General features: G+C 33.5%; 1 protein-coding gene across 5 annotated transcripts in view; it reads right to left on the reverse strand.

The window, feature by feature from the left end:
• Positions 1-21,356, reverse strand: part of AHI1 (Abelson helper integration site 1) — a 247,360-nt gene that overhangs the window by 113,509 nt on the left and 112,495 nt on the right. For all 5 annotated transcript variants that reach the window (XM_051997812.1, XM_051997811.1, XM_051997813.1 and 2 more), the window contains one exon: positions 5,996-6,113. In XM_051997812.1, the coding sequence (XP_051853772.1) occupies positions 5,996-6,113 (118 nt within the window). The remainder of the gene's footprint in view (positions 1-5,995; positions 6,114-21,356) is intronic.

Raw genomic sequence — 21,356 nt, forward strand, 5'->3', positions numbered from 1 at the left:
TGATTCTTTAACCAGAAACACTTTACAGGAAGGGGCAAAGATGGCAAGGTCCATCACCTCTCTCAATAGGGCCCATTCCAGAACACGCACAAACCTTCAGAAGAGTTCTCCAGCTTTATGGCAGGACAAAGTTTGCTGAAGAAGTCTTCCAATGGAGGAAGATAAAAACAAACTATTGAGAAACCCATCTCAAAGGGAAGCTCACTTCAGCCCTGATTTTCACATGCAGAAATACTCTTTCTCCGCCCACCACTGCCACTTCTCCCTCTGATTGGCTGGTTTCTCTTAGAACCTTTATTTAAAAGAAGAGGACCAGGTCCACCACATTTTCATCCCTCTCCTGGAGATGTTCCTGACTCTCCCAGCTTCGTTTACAATCAACTCATCCCCACTTTCCAGCAGGAACTCTAGCTCTCCCTCCACCACCACCTCCTCAATATAGCTTTTCAGGCTCCTGTTATGTGTTGTCTTCTTACATGAGACTGTAAGCTCCCTTGAGAACAAGTACTACCTGTCTTTGTATATGTATTCTCACCATGACCACAAGCACATGGAACACAGTAAATTTCTCAATAAATATTTGTGGACTTGACAAATGTAAGTTATGTGGATATTCCCTGCTCTCATGAAATTTACAATCTAGTAAAGGAAAACAACATATAAAAGGAACCTGAAAAGGTCAAGGGGAGAAGATTATAAAGGAATGAAAACAATTTAAAGAATATGAACAGATTATCTTCAGATGATGAAATTAAAAACATTAATGAACATATGAAAAATGCTATAAATCACTACTGATTAAGAGAAATGCATATTATAACAACTCTGAGGTACCACTCATAAACAGCAGATTGCTTAAAATGACAAGAAAAGATAAATAAATGGTTGGAGGAATTGTGGGAAAATTGGGACACTAATGAATTGTTGGTGAAGTTGTAAAATAAGCCAACTATACTGGAGAGCAATCTGGAACTATGACCAGAGGGCTATAAAACTGTGCACACCCTTTGATCCAGCAATATCACTATTAGGTCTGTATCCCAAAGAAATCATATAAGATGCAAAAACATATGTAGCAGTCCTTTTTATAGTGGCAAGGAACTGGAAACTGAGTGGATGCCCATCATTTGGAGAACAGGTGAAAAAGTCATGGTATATGAATGTAATGGAATATTATTGTTCTATAAAAAATGATAAGCAGGTTGACATCAGAAAAGTCTGGAAAGACTTACATGAACTGATGTGTGAAGTATACTGAATGAAGTGAGCTGAACCAAAAGAACATTGTACACAGTAACTGTAAGATTGATGACAGACTTAGCTCTCCTTACCAGTGTGTTGATCCAAGATAATAATAATAGATTTGGGCTGGAAAACATCATTTGCATCCAGAGGGAGAACTATGGAAATTGAATTGCAGATCAAATCATACTATTTTTACCTGGCTTTTTTTGTTTGTGTTTTCTTTTTTGTTGTTTTTTTTTTTTTTTCATTTGTTCTGATTTTTATTTCGCAACATGACAAATATGGCAATATGTTTAAAATGATTGTACTTGTACAACCTATATCAGACTGTCTGCTCTCTTGAAAGAAGAGGAGCAAAGGCAGGAAGGGAGAAAAAAATCTGGAACATAAAATCTTACAAAAATGAATGCTGAAAACTCTACATGTAATTGGAAAACAAAATAGTATTGAGGGGAGGAAAAGGCAATCAAAGAGACATCAGTAACTACTGTCCCATGTGTTTATTTTTTCATCTTCATAAAATATTAAAATCAAATGGCAATCACTAATTCAGCCAGTATTGCCCACAGGATGGGCAATTTTAGAAATGATAATTGAACTTGAAATGAGCTCATGACATTTCCCAAGTTAAGAGTGTAGACTCAGAAGGAATGCACAAGAAGACAAGAAGACTGATAAGAGAAGGAAAGAATGGTCAGTAACATCAAATGCTATAGAAAGGTCAAGATGTTGAATAGAAAACCACTGGAAACTTTAGGGTGAGCAGTTTTGGTTCAGTGAGTTCAAATGATAAGGTCAAGAGAGGGTGTAAAAGTAAGAGACTACAGTTAACCTTCTCTAGGACAGGTTGGGGGGAGAGTAGGATAAAGAAATTTACATGATAATTCTGTCACATATTTAAAGCAATAGCAAGTGTATAGCCATTTTACAGTTTCACATGCAATTATCTTTTTTATTATACTATGTTATGAAAATGCTTGTTTTATTTCATAAATATGTATTAATTCAATTTAAAAAATAAAAGGAAAAATTAGAGGAAGAGAAACATAGTCACCAAATATAGATGAATTTTTTAAGAACCTGGATAAGAACTAGTTTATATCCAGTATTAACAAAGTAGCTGGCACAGAGTAGGTACTTTGATAAATGCTGGCTTGCTTGCTGACTCAAGTCTCTCTCTAGTGTTTCATCATAATATGGAGATAACCAAATTCTGAAAGGTTTTTTGTTGGTCATTGTACAATATTCCATGTTTAGAGAACCAAGAGTTAAAATCATATTTAGAGCTGATCTAAGAATTGCACAATTCTTATTCCCTTAAGTCTCTTCCGACAATCTGCCATTCTTAATACAAAGGCAGTAACAAAGGACTGAATGAATGTTAATATAAGCACATAAAGGAGAGTTGATCTGTGGGGCAGAGGTCTAAGACTATTATAAACAGTCTTAAAAAGGGCATCAGACACTTTCTTATTCTAAGGCTGACGCAGATAATTTCTCCCTTTGAGTTTGACTGAATAAAGCCTATGGAAGTTGGGGGTGTGTGTTTCCCATCTGTGGGCTAGTATCTGAGGCAGTCCATGCTGCAATGCCCTAGCTCTGAGGATGAAGGAAGAAGGGCTAAAGAAAGAAGATGGAAGCTTTGCGAGGATCCCCTTCCCCAATAGACTTCCTTGTTTATCTGTGTCCCTTTCTGCTTTAGGTGTTTCAAAGAAAGTCTAGTGTTTTAGGACATGAGGTGAGCTGGCTGAATCTTTAGATATTAAGAACAATAAAGAATTAGGTGAGGACAAATCTGCTCACAAAGTCAGCAATAGCTATTTCCATGATGATACTTTTGGAGCCATTTACTAGCCTTTCTACTATAGTTGTATCAAAGGTCTTGACAACAAAATCCTGTTTGTATTTTTTTACAAAGTTTGAGGGTAGTTCAATCCAGTGAGTGAACCAGAGTAATAAAAATTTTAAAAAGAGAGAAACTTTTTTTCAGAAAGGCTAACTGACAATTACAATAATATCCATCCCCATATTCCCACACTTTGTCAATGTAAGGAAGCCAAGTATATTTATTAAATCCTCTCCAGGGCCAAACTTGAACACTAGCGTTAGATAGCATTCGGTATCTCTTTTTGTTGTTATATTTACATTTTTGTAGTCATGTATATTTTTTCCTCATTTGGCTTGAACCATTCTTTAAAAGTTCATAAATATTTTTATTCTTTTTATAGTAGAGTAACATCTCATAAATTATGTTCACATACCAAAATTTGTTAACTCATTCTCCAATCAAAGGACATCTATTTTGTTTCTAGTTTTTTTTTTTTTTTTTCTGAAGACATACGTAATAAATTGAATATTTTGGCAATAGGGAATCTCTGTCTCTATTTTGGCATCCTTAAGATATATACCTAGTAATGAAATCTCTAAATCAAAGTATACAGACATTTTGATCACATTGTGCTTATGAATAATCCAAATTGCTTTCAAGAATAGCTAAAATAATTCCCAATTCTCTCAATAGAAGAAAATGAAATCAGGCACTATTCACAACTATAGCTAGGGAGAAAGTGCCCAACCAAAGAAGGCATAGGGAAGATCAAAAAGACAAAATATAAATGAATCTTATAATTTTTTAATAGTAATTTGTCTTGGTTGTTCCATTGATATATTTGAAGAAATGATCAAGAAACTGCATTACACTTGAGATGTATTGATATTATTTACTCTGAGAGGTATGGGCTCATGTAAATAAGAAGTGAGGAAGGTATTAGCTATCTATTAAGTACCTAATATGTGTCCGCCATTCTTCTGAGTGCATTTATTTGATATTTGTCACATATATTATTTATAAATATATTTATTTGTATTTTTTATATTATCACATTTTATCATTTATTGATAAATAAAACCAAGACAATTTCAATTTCAATTGATAATCACTTGACTGGGTGTTTATATGCACAATTATTGGGTTTCATATTATTTTTACTCTAATTAAATATGGAAACAAATAGTACATATCACATAAGTTTAAGTATTTGATACTAGTCAAAGTCACAAATTTTAGGTACATTTAGCATTAACATTTAAAAACTGGATTTCAATATGGTTTACAATTTTGAAAATAGACCTTTTGGGGACCTGATCAAGTGAGCTCTCCTCCACAATCTCCTATTTGTATCAAAATATCTTCCCCCCACCCACCAGAGTCAATCAAGACTGAAATCTAGGAATCAAAATATCATTGATTTAGAACTAGAAGGGAGATCATCTAATACAACTCCCTTACTTTACAAATGAAACTAAAGCCCAGAAAATTAAGTAATTTGTTGAAAGTCATAGGTAAGTGAAAAAGTTGGATTTTGAACCTGTCTTCTGAATTCAAAGATGGTGATCTTTCCATTGAACCTCTGTGTGTCACCCATTCTCTACCTCTATTATTCTTCTATATTCAATAAATGATCAAATTCTACTGATTTTTGTTTTGGATCTTTTAAAAATATTCAACATTTAAAAAAATTAATTTCTACCATCACCACTCTATTCTAGGACCTAATTACTTCACACAAATTACTACAAGAGCTTTCTAGTGTCTTAACCCTGTATTCTCTTTAACAGAAGTAGTGTATATTGCTAACAGATTAGTCTTTGTAAAATATACTTTGAACATGACATGATCATTCAATCAGTGAACACTAATTCAGAGTCTACTAGGTGACAGGTTCACAATACTCAGAAACCACTCCAGTGGTTACCACATGCTATGGAATAAAATATAAACTTCTTATAAATTTTTGCCATATGATAATTTTTGATAATAAAGAATTATCCTATAAAACTAACCAAACCAGTACAGTCTGAATTTATAGAAACTACAACAGCAGAAAAATAATATTGTTTATACAATTCTTACCAAGGTAATACTTTCATGACTAAGTAAGGAAAATTATATTAGAAAAGGGATATTGTTTTTCCTTTATCATTTGCTAGTTGTCAAAAAGATGCCAAAAAACTAAACTAATTTCCTGATTATACCCAGATGTTATTGATGTAGCTTCTGCAGGGGTCTCTCTGAAAGGTCCATTTAACAAAGAGGGAACACAGTGCTATACAATCATAACGACAAGAGGCAGAAAAAAAGTGAAATCACAATATTGAAAAAAATATTCTACCCTGATGCCTTTTTCTTTGCTTTCTTTGGAAAGTCTTATTCACATAACATAAAAAAGAATTTGAAAGATATATTTCTTAACTTAATAAATGATCAGTTTAAAATTTTTAACTGGCTTTTTTTTTTTTTTGCATATTTTGCTAACATCAATACACTTCAATCCAGACATACCTGTATAGCTTTTAACTTTTCTGCAAAACTATATTTTGCCTTTTTTTTCCCCTGAATCATTAATGTAACCAAATAATTGCTGTTCAAATAGATGAAGTTTATTCACATCCATAATTTGTTTTGCTTCTATTAAAATATCATACATAACTAAAATATGGCACCTGCCACTAAAATTTACCTTGAATTTGTAATTAAAATAACAATTTTAAAAGGAACAAAAAGAGGACATTAGAATTCAGTGATCTACTCTATTCATTTTATAAATTAAGATAGTAACTAAAGCTTGACCATTATAATACTATAATGAGTCTTTTTCCACTTAGTAAGGATAAGTAAAAATATTCACCAATAACTAACAAAATATTTCAACACTAAAAGAAATGACCAAAATAAGAAAAAAAAGCTTACCACTCTGTGTAGTGAAAGGATGCTGAGGGATCAGATGAGTGCCCATTGTGTCTGACAGCCTGAACTTAGAATGTGGTGAGAACAATGATGGAGCAGGAAGCAAGAGATTTGAGCTGTCCTGTAATAGGAAAGGCAAATCAGAAACTAAAAGTGTAATTTCCTGGGTTACTGATGCAAAAACTGGATGCGAAATATTTAGTTACTGTACAATACACAGACTAGGACTCGAGGAAGGTCAATGAAGGTCAAAAATGCTATTAGCTCAAATGATCAATTAAATAACCAATATGCTCTCTGAATAAAAGTTTTTGGAGTTCAATGTTATGCAACTTATGGCTTGCAACAGAATGACATATGTATATATATATAAATATGCATGCATACATATATACATATATATGTATATACATATACATATACACACACATATATGCATAACTTTACTAAGGGAGGTAAAGAGCAGCAGTGGACATATATTTAACAAAAGAAAAGCCTCTTATTAAAACAAAGTGTTTATCACAAAGATCCTTGCTAACTCCAGGGTTATTGTAAATTAGATCAATAGGCAAGAAAAAATAAAATGAGCTTGTTTTAACAATGAAGGGGAACATTCACAATTTAGAGAATTAGTCTGTCATTAAGCAAAATAAGTATTCAAACTCACATTTATGCAAGATTTTACCAAAATAACATAGACTTATTAGAGACTAATAGTAAGCACTGTTTACAACAGTGCAAACACTTATTGTGGTATATATAGATATTACCCTATAACTTTGGCTGTTTCAAAGATTTTTGACAACATGGTAATACTTTTTAAACTCCCTTAACAGATCATTAAAAATAACATGAAATAGTGTAACACTTTTATGTTTTTATGAGAAAAGAGGATGCTTTAGCCTGAGAAAAATACTATAATTATTTTAAACTTAAAAAAAGATGTTAAAAAAGTCAACAATGTGCTTATTTGTAGAAAAATTAAAATAACCCATTAATAGCAACTGCTTTAATCGTGAATGTATACTATAGAATGACTTTCTTGTCCCTTAAAAGATTATCTACTTTGTTTACTGTTCATAAATTATCACATATTTCATTATCTATTTCATTAGTTTATAGATCTATTTTGCTGTTTTAAAATATATCTACTTAAAATTATTTTAAAATTTTGTTATTTTTAGATTACATTGATACCTTACAGCCATGTCACTCATAAGCTAATAATCACTAAAATAGTCTTTTCTTTATATATGAATTAGTATGAACAGTTTTTAATCACTTATTAATATTACAAACAAATAAGCAGTATAGCATAAGGGAAAGGACACTGAATTTGAAGACAGAGGGGGATAGCTGGAAATCTCAGCTCTGGCACATGATAATATGTGATCCTTGAGTACTCTGTCTCAATTTCTTTCTCTAAAAAGAAATAATTCCTAGGTCCTTAGATAGTATGAAATTCACTGAAAGGCAAATGTCTTTTAAAACATTATTTTGTTGATATACATAAAATGGTTGTGATATGCCTTTTACCTAAATTATTATATGCAAAGTTTACTTTCAAAATCCTTATTTTAAACAAATTAGGAAATGACTAATTCCAAAAACATATAATTCTGGGAAACAGATCTTCATGAACATGAAAATTGTGGACATTTTTAAAACTAAAAATATTCTTCTTGTTTGAATGATTATTTCTAAAAACAAACAAACAAACAAAACCCCTAAAATCTAAACCTGTTACCATCTACAGTTGTATACGAATATATTGGTTTCTTTAAAGTACAACTAAAGGAAGAAAACATTTTTTTAAAAAAATTATTAGAAAGATTTTTCATATTCTTCAAAATGAGATAAAATTAGACGGCATTCTAATCTTATGAGAATAATAAGTTCTAATGTTGCCATTTAGAGACATGACATTTTAAAAATTAGAATTATGTAAATAAATCTAATTGAAGTATTATTTCTTTTAAAGCTACATTTTAAAATTTTGGGTCAAACTGGAGCAGAAGGTTAAAGAAGAGTATCTGACAGTTCTCTTATTAGATATGTGTGAATAAAAAGAATGAACTTAAATGCAAATAACTACAATGAAGATGGCACACTTAGTATTTAATTATTTAATTCACTTCTCTTTTTAGACTCACTTTTCAGTTTTACTTCTGTATTCCTGAAAACTTTTCATCCTACATGTCAAACATTGTGTTTTGAAATCAAGTGCAAAAGAACAGGTGTACACTGGGGGAAATAAAAAAAATCTGCTTTTCAGCCTTCCTCTTCAGAAAATTATCCACACTAAAAAGCCTACTAAAAAATATGAACCAGAAGATACTTATACTTCTCTATAGAAGCAGAAAGATTACCATTCTTTTTCAATCAACTGCTGTTATTTGGAAAATAAACACTGCAATTACATGTTCTTTCTTGGCACTTTTATACTTCTGTTCTTTATTGACATGTTACTTAAAAGCCCATTTAAATGCGTATAAAGTAATGAGTACCATGATAAAGAAGTAGATAATTCAATCTCTCAGGTGCAGGATTAGGGTTATTTATTACAGAAGCTTCAAATGAGAAGGATGGAAGGACAAAAAAGCCTACTTATACATTTTCATGATTCCATGTAGCGGAAGAAAAATAATAATGCTCATTAAATAGAGTGAAGCAATATCTATTTTTGAAATAGATTCTGTGGAAAGGAATTGCTAAATAATTTAACAACAGCAAGGTTGGCTAAGATAGCCTACACCAATCTACCCTCTTTTCCCAACACACTTCTCTGCTTGCTTCATGCAGAAACCACAGTCTGTCAAAGGCCGTTTGCTACAGCTCCCCTGTTGAGTAAAACTAAAGAGTATAAAAACTTTATGGATTTCATAAAACAAAGAAAATAAAAAGAACCCATCCAGAAACTTTGCCAAGTTTAGAACAAAGCTGCTTTGGCCTTCTCTTTAGCAGTTCCATGAAAAATATGCAAATATTCCTTCTCAGAAAGAGCTCATTTTCATGGTTAAAAAAAAGGTACTGTCCATGTGACTATACATAATGGCCTAAATCAAGACATGACAAGCTAACAATAATAATTTTCCTTTTTTACTGGTTATACAAGTTTTATAACCTTTTGAGACACATAATCCTAATTTTCATATATACTTGCAAGTCAAATTAGGTTTAGAGTATTTTGGTTTATACTTTAGTTTTACCTGAGTTAGGGATGAATTTAAAAATCTGTGTTTTGAAAACACCTCAAAATGTTTTTAAAATAATCTCCAAACTCAAGTACTTAAAGGACACTCTAAAATGTTTCTTAAATTATCCCTTAAAATCTGGTGGCACACTATATGCTTTAAAATTCACCTTTCCAGTATTTTTCTTTGTAGCATTCTATTTTTGGTATTAACAGAAATAACACTTTAATGTGAAATACAGATGGGAAAGAACACTCAACTGGAAATCAGGAGATCTGGACTGGAGGATAGTTCCAACTTTACTACTTACTAGCCATTACTAATATCAACTCATTTGGCCTATTTTCACATCTGCAGAATAATAATAACAATACTCAGTCTGCATATATCAGGGATATCGTAAAGATGAAATGAACTTTGTCAATTAATAAAATCTTAAACAAATGTGTTGTTAATCTTATAATTAGTCAAACAGGCAAATGAATCTGTGATTTTATCAATCTGGAGTTAGACAGATAAAGTATTAAGACTTTATTAATTATTAATAGGACACTGTTAAGTGCTGGGAATAGAAAAAATATATAGTCTTTCTACTCAACTATCTTATAAAAATAAATACATTAAAAAGGAAGTTGTAAAGGGGAAAGGTATTGGGGACTAGACTGGTAAATCAGGTATGGAGTGAGAACAAAAATGAGCATGGACAGCCTAAGCAGTTCAAGAAATGGTGATCCACGACTCAAAGGAAAGACTTTCCACATCATCTCCAAAGGAGCTAAGTGACACTTTAAGAGACATTCCCCACTATAATGCAGACCTCCTTTCCCAATATTTAACCTCTAATAAAGTGTTTTTTGGAGTGGGATTTCTTTTTTTTTGGTAAGGGAAATCCTATACTATTATTACTATGTTATTAAATTCTGTATTATAATATTACTATATTATTACTATAATCAATAGCACTCACTATTAATTATGTTAATCACAATAATAAAACATCTCAAATAATGTCAGTTTATATTTGGGCATAATCACAGAATAACTGATGAAAGGACAGGACTTATTAGATTATTTGGTTTGGTACATTGAGTTTTAGCTGGTTCATTATTTTGTTTCTAAACATTTCTACTATAGGCCATAGGATTATAGATTTGTAGCTGAAGAAGGGACCTTTAAAATTATCTGTTTTCCTCATTTTAAAAAGGTGGAAACTGAGGTTCAGGGGAGTTAAATGAATTGCTAGGTAACATACTTAGGAAGGGTCTGAGATGGGCTTTAAACCCAGGCCCACCTGACCACAAATCTGGAGCTCTACTACACAGACTGTGCCTCGTGAGAACAATTTGAACACCTCTGTTGGGCTTTTAAAGCCTCCATAAACTGACCCCTTCTTATCTTTCCATTCTTATATTTTCCTCCCCTCAACATACTCTCTGATCCAGTAATACTGGCCTTCTCCCTTTATATGTGACTTGCCATCTCTGCCTCACTACTTCCTCTTCATTCCTCCAGAATGCTCTTTTCTCATCTCTGCCTCCTAATGAGATGTGAAGAGAGGAGAGGAGAGGGAAAGGGAGAAGAGGAAAAGAGAAGGAAGAAAAGGAGAGGAGAGGGGAGGAAAGCGAGGCGAAGAAAAGGACAGAGAAAAGGAGAGTCAGGCAACAATTAGGAATTTGTATTTTATCCTAGAAGCATCAGTGAATCACAGCTGACTTTTGAGCAGGAAAGTAACACTGTCAGATCTATATTTTTTAATGATTTTTTTAAATTAAAGCTTTTTATTCTCAAAATATATGCATGGATAATTTTCAACCTTCACCCTTGCAAAACCTTGTGTTCCAAATTTTTTCCTTCCTACCTCCTACTCCCTCCTCTAGATGGCAAGCAATCCAATATATGTTAAAACATGTACAATTCTTTTATATATATATATTTTTTTTCCACCATTATCATGTTGTACAAGAAAAATCAGATAAAAAAGGAAAAAATGAGAAAGAAAATTAAATGCAAGCAAACAATAAAAAGAGTGAAAATACTATGTTGTAATCCACACTCAGTTCCCACAATCCTCTCTCTTGATGCAGATAGCTTTTTTCATCACAAGACCTTTGGAACTGGCCTGAATCATCTTATTGGTGAAGAGAGCCATGTCCATTGAACTGATCATCATATTGCCATGTACAATGATCTCCTGGTTTTGTTCACTTCAACATCAGTTCACATAAGTCTCTCTAGGCATCTCTGAAATCATCCTGCTGCAGATCTATATTTTATAAACATTATTTTGAAAACTATGTATAGCAAGGCTTCTTAAAACTTTTTCCACTAATGAGCCCTTTTTACCTATAATTTTTTACATGATTCTAGGTATATAAAATAAGTAAAATCAAAATTGGCTTATAATAAATCAAAATTCTGCAACCTCCACATTCAGTGATATGACCCCATATGGGGTTGCAATCGACAATTTAAGAAGCTTCAATGAAGAGGGCATATTAGAGGGAAGGTAGCAGAGACAAGATAACAATTAGAAAACTACTATAACAGTTACTGTACTGTAATGTAATAGTAAAGGCAAGAAGTGACAAGGGTTTTGTGAGAAAGAGAAGGGTATAAAACAGGTGACAACAAAATCAACAGGACTCAGCAAGTGGGTGGGGAAGATGAGGGAATGATTCTGAGATTCTACCCCTGGGTTACTGAGAAGACAGTACATGAAAAAGCAGGAAGTTTGAGAAATAAGTTTAGCAGGGAATATAATGAGTGCAACTTTAATATGCTAAGAATGAGATGTAGATTGGACATCCACTCAGAGAAATCAAGGTGGCAGTCAGAGGTGTGAAAATATAATTCAAGAAGAATAACTGGATGGATCTTAGGAATATAAATGCCATGCATAAGTACAGATATAATTTAAATAAGGGAAGGATCTTTGTATAATGATGTTATTCAGAAAAAAGTGGAGCTTATGGTTTTGAATTCATTAAATGAAGAATAAAATAAAATTTGGAGTGGGAAGATTATTCCATTTAAATAAATGACACAAAGATAGAGAAGAATAATGAACAAAGAGTCTGAGGAGATCAGATTCTGTAGATCAAAGGATTTGGTCATATAAATGAGCTTGTTGTTTGTCCATTCTGGATCATGGCATTAGGAAAATGATGAATGTATTACATGCAAGTGAATTAAATTTAAGAGAGGGGGGGCTGTGCAAGCTCACCTGCCTCACTTTCCCCTCCAGAGTCATCTGGACCTAGTGGCCAGATATAGACCAGTATTAGAAATGACATAATGTAATGGGAGACAGCCTTTCCTAAGCTACTTCAATAAGTCTCATTTTTTCAGTGATTAATGCTAGGTAGCAATTGAAGCTAAGAATCTTCTCTTTCATCTAGTCTAAATTTCCCCTCCAAAAACAACAACAACAACAAATAAATAAATCTGGGAGGGAAGACCCTCAAGCTTTCTGACCAAAGCAGAAATTATTGCTATTTACATTCAATTGAGTCAATCAGCATTGAGAAAAGGAAAGGTTAAGTTCCTATGACTGCTGGAAGTAGAAACTGAATGTCAGACTGAAGAGTCTGGGTCCAACCAATACAAATCCATTGAAGGTTCTTTTCCTCAGCAATGCTATAATAGAACTGTTGCCTTAGGAAGATGAAGCTGGCAGCAAAATGCAAGAAGACATGGAAGAAGAAAAGCAGTCAGAACGTCTACTGGATCTGATCAATTATAAATAAATTTCAATTATCCACTAATGGGCATCTACTGGAAAAATTTCAGAAGCAGGTTATCTCAGTTATTAATAGATAGGCTAAAATTTATTTTATCTTTTCATTAATTCAGACTGGCTTGCTTCATCATTAGCTTGAATTTGTTGTTGGCTTTTATCACACATTCTGTGTCACTGTATAATGAGAGTGCACAAAGTTGGCAGAAATAATAGAGACTGGTCCAAGGAGGCTGGCTCAGGTTCTGATATGGCTACTGAATAGAGGTGTGTCAACTTGGACAAGTTGTTTAGGTTTATTCAGAGAGTTATTTTGAAGAAAGTGTTTTATATATAAGCAAATGTTTATTGCTATTGTTATATTATACATCTAAGACTATTGTGACTGACATGAGGAATTTGATCCTGTTTTAGATGAAAAACAGTTCCCAAACATTCAGTCATTCTGATTTTCATTATTTTCTTTCATCAATAAACTCACTAAATAATCCTGTAAACTTTCACCCAATTAATAATGAAGAATGCTCCAAAGGGACACTATTCAATTTGTTCTCTCTCTGGACTCACTTAGAATAATCTGCCTATTAGTATTATAGTTAAAACTATATTCACATAACTAATCTAAGTATTGTGTATCTGAGAAAAAAAAACTTTAACAAAATCAGGATAAACTCTATTATTGCCTGTGTGATCTGTGAGTATCACAAAAGGAAAATTAATTCTTCTGACATGATTTTCCTTTCATGAAGACATAAGTTACCTTGTGTTCTCACTGGTGATTATAAATTGATTATCAGATAACTCAAAACTAAAAATGGACAAAACAGCTTTTTAAATAAGTATTTTAAAAGTTTTGTAAAATTCTTTCTAAATTAGCCCATTTGTATCTTTCAAGTCTTCTCACACTCTTCTCCCATTCACATATTCTGTAATCCAACTAAATTTCTATCCTTACTATAAGAGTTAACTGGATAGCTGCTAGGAAATTTCCCCAAAAGAGAGAAAATAAGTAGAGTGAGAAAATCAGGACATGGGGGTAGAAAAGAATGGGAGCATTTCGGAAAGTGGAAAATAGGAACTAACTCCTTCTGTTACCCTGCAGATAAGGCTGAGCACATCCTATGGAGAAGGCAAAAGAAGAAGAAACTGACCTGACTGAATTATGTATAAAGGCTGTGGAAGTTTTGAGATTGTTATTCTGAACTTGAAATGGAGTCTTTAGTCTCCTCCATTCATAAGATGGGGAGAAGAGAATTAAAAAATCAACAATCTTTTTAATCACTGGAGCATCACGGTGTATTGGCAAAAGCATTATATTTGAAGTTGATGGCATTTGGTTTGTCATATTTCTGCCACCTGTTGTGTGGTCCTGAACTATTCATTCAACCTGTCTCAGATTCAGTTTTCTTATCCATAAAGTGATCCTTTCTAGCTCTATGATCTTATTATGCTCAAAGTTAGGTAAGTAGGATAGGATGACATTATGAAGGGTTTTGAAATCCAAGCAGAAAAAAACTCAAATTGGTCCTCTGTACAGAAGACAAGAGAAAACTGATATGCATTCTCAAGTGGAGGATAACACTAGCAATATAATGTGGAGAGTGGTTCTCAAACTTTGATTCATTTCTTGGCACTTTGATGTCTCAGTAATTTTTTCACAGTGCCCCTCCTTCCCTCTTCTCTCTCTCTCTCTCTCTCTCTCTCTCTCTCTCTCTCTCTCTCTCTCTCTCTCTTTCTCTCTCTCTCTCTCTCTCTTTCTCTCTCTCTCTCTCTCTCTTTCTCTCTCTCTCTCTCTCTCTTTCTCTCTCTCTCTCTCTCTCTCCTCTCTCTCTCTCTCTCTCTCTCTCTCTCTCTCTCTCTCTCTCTCACACACACACACACACACACCCTCATACACACACAGAGACACACACATTACCTAAAAGTTATGTTTACTAAGTAGTTAGGTCCAAATGACTTGATAAGTATGTGTCCTAACAACTTAGTAGCCTTTTTAAAAAAGTAATACACATAAGATGAAAGAAAAAATTGTATTTCAATTTCATTCTTTAATAACCACAATTATTTATTAATCATATACATGTGTCTATTAGGCACTTCTCAAACTTGGAAAACAGACTGGATACCGCTGTTCTCATTTCGTATTCACACTTTTTATCACAGCACCTAGAGAAAATTCAGATTTGTCTGAAATTATATTGTCAGAAAATGCATGAAGTTACTGGTGTATCCAAAAAGTATACATAAACAGAAATGTACCTCAAACATTTTGAGAACATATTAAAAGGAAAAGAGCATGTTCTAATTTTGAAACTAAGGTCCTTCAAGCTAGCAGTCACTCAGTATCTAACATGTCAAATATAACTGTTTTTTACTCTCCCTTAAGATATCCTGCAGTGTCTCTCTGGGTCATAGCTCAGTGCTATTGCACAGATTTGGGAATTGTGGGTCTAATATATAGCAGAAGGAGAGATAAAAAAAAAGACAGTTTCAGTAATTCAGGCCCTATGGTATCTTTGTAAGACTTATGATTCTTTGTAATAGATCACATCATTTAGGGTGTGTGAATAGGTATAGAACTTTATGCCCATGATATAGAATCATAATCTGTTGCAAAAGTCCTACCTGTAGTCACATGCCTATCCACCCCGGTCCTATCCTCCCCCAGCTTCTATCTTCTTCTGATACCCTCTTACATAGTACCCCCATGGAGCTTTAGCTCTAATTATGAATTCACCTTTATGCTAGAACTCTTAAGTTTACTGTCTTTTGTAATAATGTGGAGAAGAGGCAGCATACAATGGATGCCTATTTTTTTCCCAGTAAAGTAGGAACTGATGTTCTAAGGAGAGGATTGGAGAAAGAAAGTAGCATAGATAGTAAGAGCTAAAAGGAAAAAGTTTTGGAAAGTCACTATATAGAGTATGATTTTTTAAAAAATCAAGGAAGAATAATAGGATTACAAAGTAGCAATGGGGACCTATTTGGAGGCAAGATAAAAATTTGTAGTGAATCCAGCTGGCATGCTTGTATGACTTTTTAAGTTACAAGAGCAGAATAGAGAGTTGGTGGAAGTGAGCCAGGGTTGAGATTTGTTAAAACCTGACAAGGGTAAGGAAAAGAGAATAAAATCAACAGTGGAGTCAAAGTTGTGAAGGGAGGGAAGGGAACAAGGAATGGCTGGAGAAGGAGAACATAAAAGAGTGGAGTTGATGCTGAGATACCACTGCACACTTGTCAGATTGGCTAGAATGACAGGGAAAGATAATGCAGAATGTTGGAGGGGATGTGGGAAAACAGGGACACTAATACGCTGTTGGTGGAATTGTGAATACATCCAGCCATTCTGGAGAGCAATTTGGAACTATGCTCAAAAAGTTATCAAATTGTGCATACCCTTTGATCCAGCAGTGTTTTTACTAGGCTTATACCCCAAAGAGATTTTAAAGAAGGGAAAGGGGCCTGTATGTGCAAGAATGTTTGTGGCAGCCCTGTTTGTAGTGGCCAGAAACTGGAAACTGAGTGGATGCCCATCAATTGGAGAATGGCTGAATAAATTGTGGTATATGAATATTATGGAATATTATTGTTCTGTAAGAAATGATCAGCAGGATGATTTCAGAGAGACCTGGAGAGACTTACATGATCTGCTGCTGAGTGAAATGAGCAAGACCAGGAGATTATATACTTTAACAACAATACTATATGATGATCTATTCTGATGGACCTGGCCCTCTTCAACAATGAGATGAACCAAATCAGTTCCAATGGAGCAGTAATAAACTGGTACACCCAGGGAAAGAACTCTGGGAGATGACTATGAACTACTACATAGAATTCTCAATCCCTCTATTTTTGTCCACCTGCATTTTTGATTTCCTTCACAGGCTAATTGTACACTATTTCCAAATTCGACTCTTTTTATACAGCAAATTAACTGTTTGGACATGTATATATATATTGTATTTAACTTATACTTTAACATATTTAACATGTATTGGTCAACCTGCCATCTGGGGGAAGAGGTGGGGAGGAAGGAGGGAAAAAGTTGGAACAAAAGGATTTGCAACTGTCAATTCTGAAAAATTACCTATGCATATATCTTGTAAATAAAAAGCTATAATTTAAAAAAAAAGAGTGGAGTTGACGGAAATCATGGAGAATGAAGAAGGGATTAACGTTGAGTGAACCAATAAGGAAAGACTGAAGAACAGAAGGGCTGACTATAGAAAGAAAGGGAAATTTCAGATTTGTGGATTATGAAGAGAAAAATTACAGATGATATCAGATTAAATACAAGACCATTCCTTTGTGTGGTTCAGATAGAATCAAGATATATGGCATGGGATTTTAAGAGGTTGATAAACTGGAATTCTGATGTTTGAGGAGACACTGACATCTCTTAGAGAAGTCCTTAAACATGAGGACAAAGATTAGAATGATCAGGATGACTGAGCCAGAGACTGAACAATTTGAGAAAGGGAGAATAATGAACTGGAAATTGAAAAAAAGATTGTGACAGAGAGGTGCACTGGGTCAGAGGTGCCAAATTCCTGGTCCTGTAATTGGAAAATGTTAAGTAAACTAAAAAAATACAACATTAAAATATTAACTTGACATTTTTAAGCTAATATGTAGCCCACACGAATTTATTTCTATTTGGTCCATTGGACTATAGGCTAACAACGAATGGAGTAAACTCAAGAAGCTTGTGATTGATAAGAAAAAAAAAAAAAGTCTGGAAATAGTGAGGAGCAAGACTGTGAATATTCCTCCTCATAGTCTGATATTTATAGTGGTATAAAGAAAGGAGCACCCAATATTCCTATCCAGTGTGGATAGGATTGCTAAGTCTTTTAAGAAGAGTTAAACCGATTTCCGTTAGTATAAGAATAGGGAAACAACACAGTTTGAAGAGACAAAGGAGAATTTGTTGTGAAAATTAATGCTGAAATTCTAGAGGTACAAAGTGAGTTACAAAGAGTGTAGTGTGAAGAGGAGTAAGAGAAATAAGGGCAAGGATGAAATGGATTGAGAGGATCACATAGGGAGACATATGAAAAGAAGATTTTTGCCTCAGGACACAAGGACTCTGAATGAAGGATATGAGGAAAGCTGGGAATGTTTTTGGTCATAATTTGAGGAAAAATCAGTTCATGAGAGCCAAACATGTTCTAGAGTCAAGTCGAGAGAATGTATTCTGATGGAAGTAGATATCTTCGACAAAGAGACAATCTAATTCAATTCCAATTGATCAATAATGGACAGAAGCAGCTACACTCAGAGAAGGAACACTGGGAAATGAGTATAAAATGTTTGCATTTTTGTTTTTCTTCCCAAGTTATTTTTACCTTCTGAATCCAATTCTTCCTGTGCAACAAGAGAACTGTTTGGTTCTGCACAAATATATTGTATCTAGGATATACTATAACATATTTAATATGTATAAGACTGCCTGCCATCTAGGGGAGGAGGTAGAGGAAGGGAAGAAAAAAATCGGAACAGAAGTGAGTGCAAGGGATAATGTTGTAAAAAATTATCCATGCATTTGTACTGTCAATAAAAAAGTTACAATAAATTTAAAAAAAAAAAAAAAACCAAGGCAATTGAGAAGTGGAGCTGGTTATGTGGGCTAGGATGTTAAATTTTTAGTTCAATTCTGGATAATCTGAGTTTTATATAATGATAAAACACATATAGAAATATTCTTTGGAACTGGAAGGTGGGTTAGAGGTGATAATCTTGCATTTATGTGCACAAAGACTGTTGAAGATATGAGAAAAAGTCAAGTAAAGTTCTTGATGGAAATCCATTCAAACAGAAAGGGAAATATATTCAACAGCAAAAAGAAAGAATATGGAGGAAAAAAGACCCCCCTCGCCCCACCCCTACCAAAATCAAGACAATCCAAGAGAAAAATAGGAATTGACACTATCAGGACAGAAGATATAAAGACTGAGAAAAGGGCCTTATGTTTGCAAGAAACAGAGATCACTGATAATCTTCCAGAAATAAGTTTAGAATAATATGAAAAAAATCATATTATAGGGGATTAAGATGGGAACACAAGGGTGTAAAACAAACTGAAGTAGCAATATGAGGCCATATGTGTGATTGTGTTTGACAATGTTTGGACAGTAAGATTCAACACCACTTAGAAAGCATTGTAAAGTTATGTGAAATTGATTGTTTTTCTGTTTTCTTAAATCTGCTCATATTTCAAAGTAGAAGGGAAGAAATCTATGCAGTGAGAAAGAGTAAAGATAATAGAAGTAGGGATAATTGTGGGAATCAGAGGAAGTAACAGGGAATAAGATAAAAGAAGGATTATCTTTAGAAAGGAGGGGAGAACCCTTTTCTCCTGAGGCTAGAGGGAAGAATGAGAGAAAAAGAAAGAAACTTATACCCTTAATGGGTTCTTTCTTCAGGTGTCAGACATCTGGCCTTATATCTCATGGTAGAAATGAAGAGTCTGATCTTAGAAATAAAACAATGTGACTTCTGTCACAAATATTAAGCAGCACTATGCTGGGAGTCAGGAGATCTGGGTTCAAGTCTTAGCTCTAATATTTATTAGCTGTATAATATTGGAAATGTCATACCTCTTTTGAGCCTCAGTTTACTAATTTGTAAAATGAAAGAGCTGGATTAAATAACCTCTAAAGCTGCTTAAAGCTCTGACATTTTGTGGTACTCCCAATATCCAACTTTTATGAAATATAATTGCATCATTTGCACAGAGCTGGTTACTACACTGCCTGAGGAGAAAATGTTCTGCTCTATGTACTCACAAAACACTACTAGAAAAGGAGTGCACATTTTAAAGGAAAAAAAAACACCTTAAAATTAAAAGTATTTTAAAGAAATGAACATATATTTGGATATCTGACAAATGATTTTGGAAATAAACAGGAAATAAAATTGGCATAAAGTTGACTGAAAAGATATATGATATGCTATGCTATGATATGATATATAAAAGCTACAACTTTTCCTTGCCTCCTGCTTCATTCTTGTCATATATTTAAGTAGATTTGGTAATCCTGGAGCCATAATCATTACAGCAATCATTGCTACTGGGGACAAGTTTCCTGAACATCTGCTGCCCAAGTCAGAACATAGTCTTCTCTTTTTCATTTATCTTCCTTCCCCTTGTCAATATTCTATATCCTGTTGGTCTGTGATAAGTAGGTTAAAAGGTCTTGAGTGATTGTGACAGTTCAGTAGTGGATAAAAACTCCTTTCTTCACTCCTTTCCTACCAAAATCGCTCTGCTTTCACAGCAAAATATCCACAAAACATTTACACTCTTCATTCTCATGTCTTCTTTCATATGTCCATTGTGAGGTATTTTGAGGAAAGGGGTGATTATGATGATTTTCCAGCACTGTGAAAATCAAAATTGCTCTTCTATGAACAACTGAGTGAAAAAATTGGATTAAAAATCCCCAATAATTATATATTACCATAAAATAAACTATTAAAATGCACTTTATATTTTATTGGAGAAAGACTTATCAGTGCTGGTAGGCACTTATAATTCAACTTATATTGGTGAATTTAAGAATCTGGAAATCATAAACTTCATCTAATTTTAAGGAGTTTGGATCTCTAAGAACATCTAATCTCTTTTTTAAGTAAAAAAATAAGACAGCTATAAATGCAAAGGATAAAAAATACCTACATGTACAAATCTTTCCAAGCCTTTCTATATTCATTGTAGTAGTTTCCTCTTACAGCATAATAATATTTTATTACATTCAACTTGTTTGGTTATTCTCCTAATGTTGTGAATCTAATTTGCTTCCAATTCTTCATGATCACAAAAAGTGCTGATACAATCATTCAAAAACTTTACATGAGGAAAAAGTGGATGAAGAATACTTATTTGTTCAAACTATGATATACAAGTGGATATTTTATAATAAGAATGCATCAGTACATGTACCTTGGGGATATACAATAGATAAGACCAGATGAACTCAGTCCAGAGCTGAAAAGTAGAGTGGGTTGAATATGCTGTTCAGAAATGTTTATTGTTGTTTAATTCATCAGGCATGTCTGATCTCTTGGGATTTTCTTGGCAAAGGAAATGGAATGGTTTTCCATTTCCTTTTCTAACTCATTTTACAGATGAGGAAATTGAATCCAACAGGGGTAAGTGACTTGGATAGGGTCATACTAGCTAGTCAGGATCTAAGTTTGAAAATGAACTCAGATCTATTTGACTCCAATCTAGCATTTAATACATTGCACCACCACGGTGCCCAATTCAAAAAAGTACAGTCCTTTTTAATGATCCAAGCCTCTTCATGTACCATGGGTTTAACATTGAGAGTCAGAGAGGGCCAAATATTTGGCTGTGAATCATAGAGTAACAATTATTTCCAAAGAATCAAAATTACATTTCACTTAAGGAGTAACTAAGAGCTTC

The sequence above is a fragment of the Antechinus flavipes genome, chromosome 4, assembly GCF_016432865.1.
Source record: "Antechinus flavipes isolate AdamAnt ecotype Samford, QLD, Australia chromosome 4, AdamAnt_v2, whole genome shotgun sequence".
In the NCBI taxonomy this organism is placed as follows: domain Eukaryota; kingdom Metazoa; phylum Chordata; class Mammalia; order Dasyuromorphia; family Dasyuridae; genus Antechinus; species Antechinus flavipes.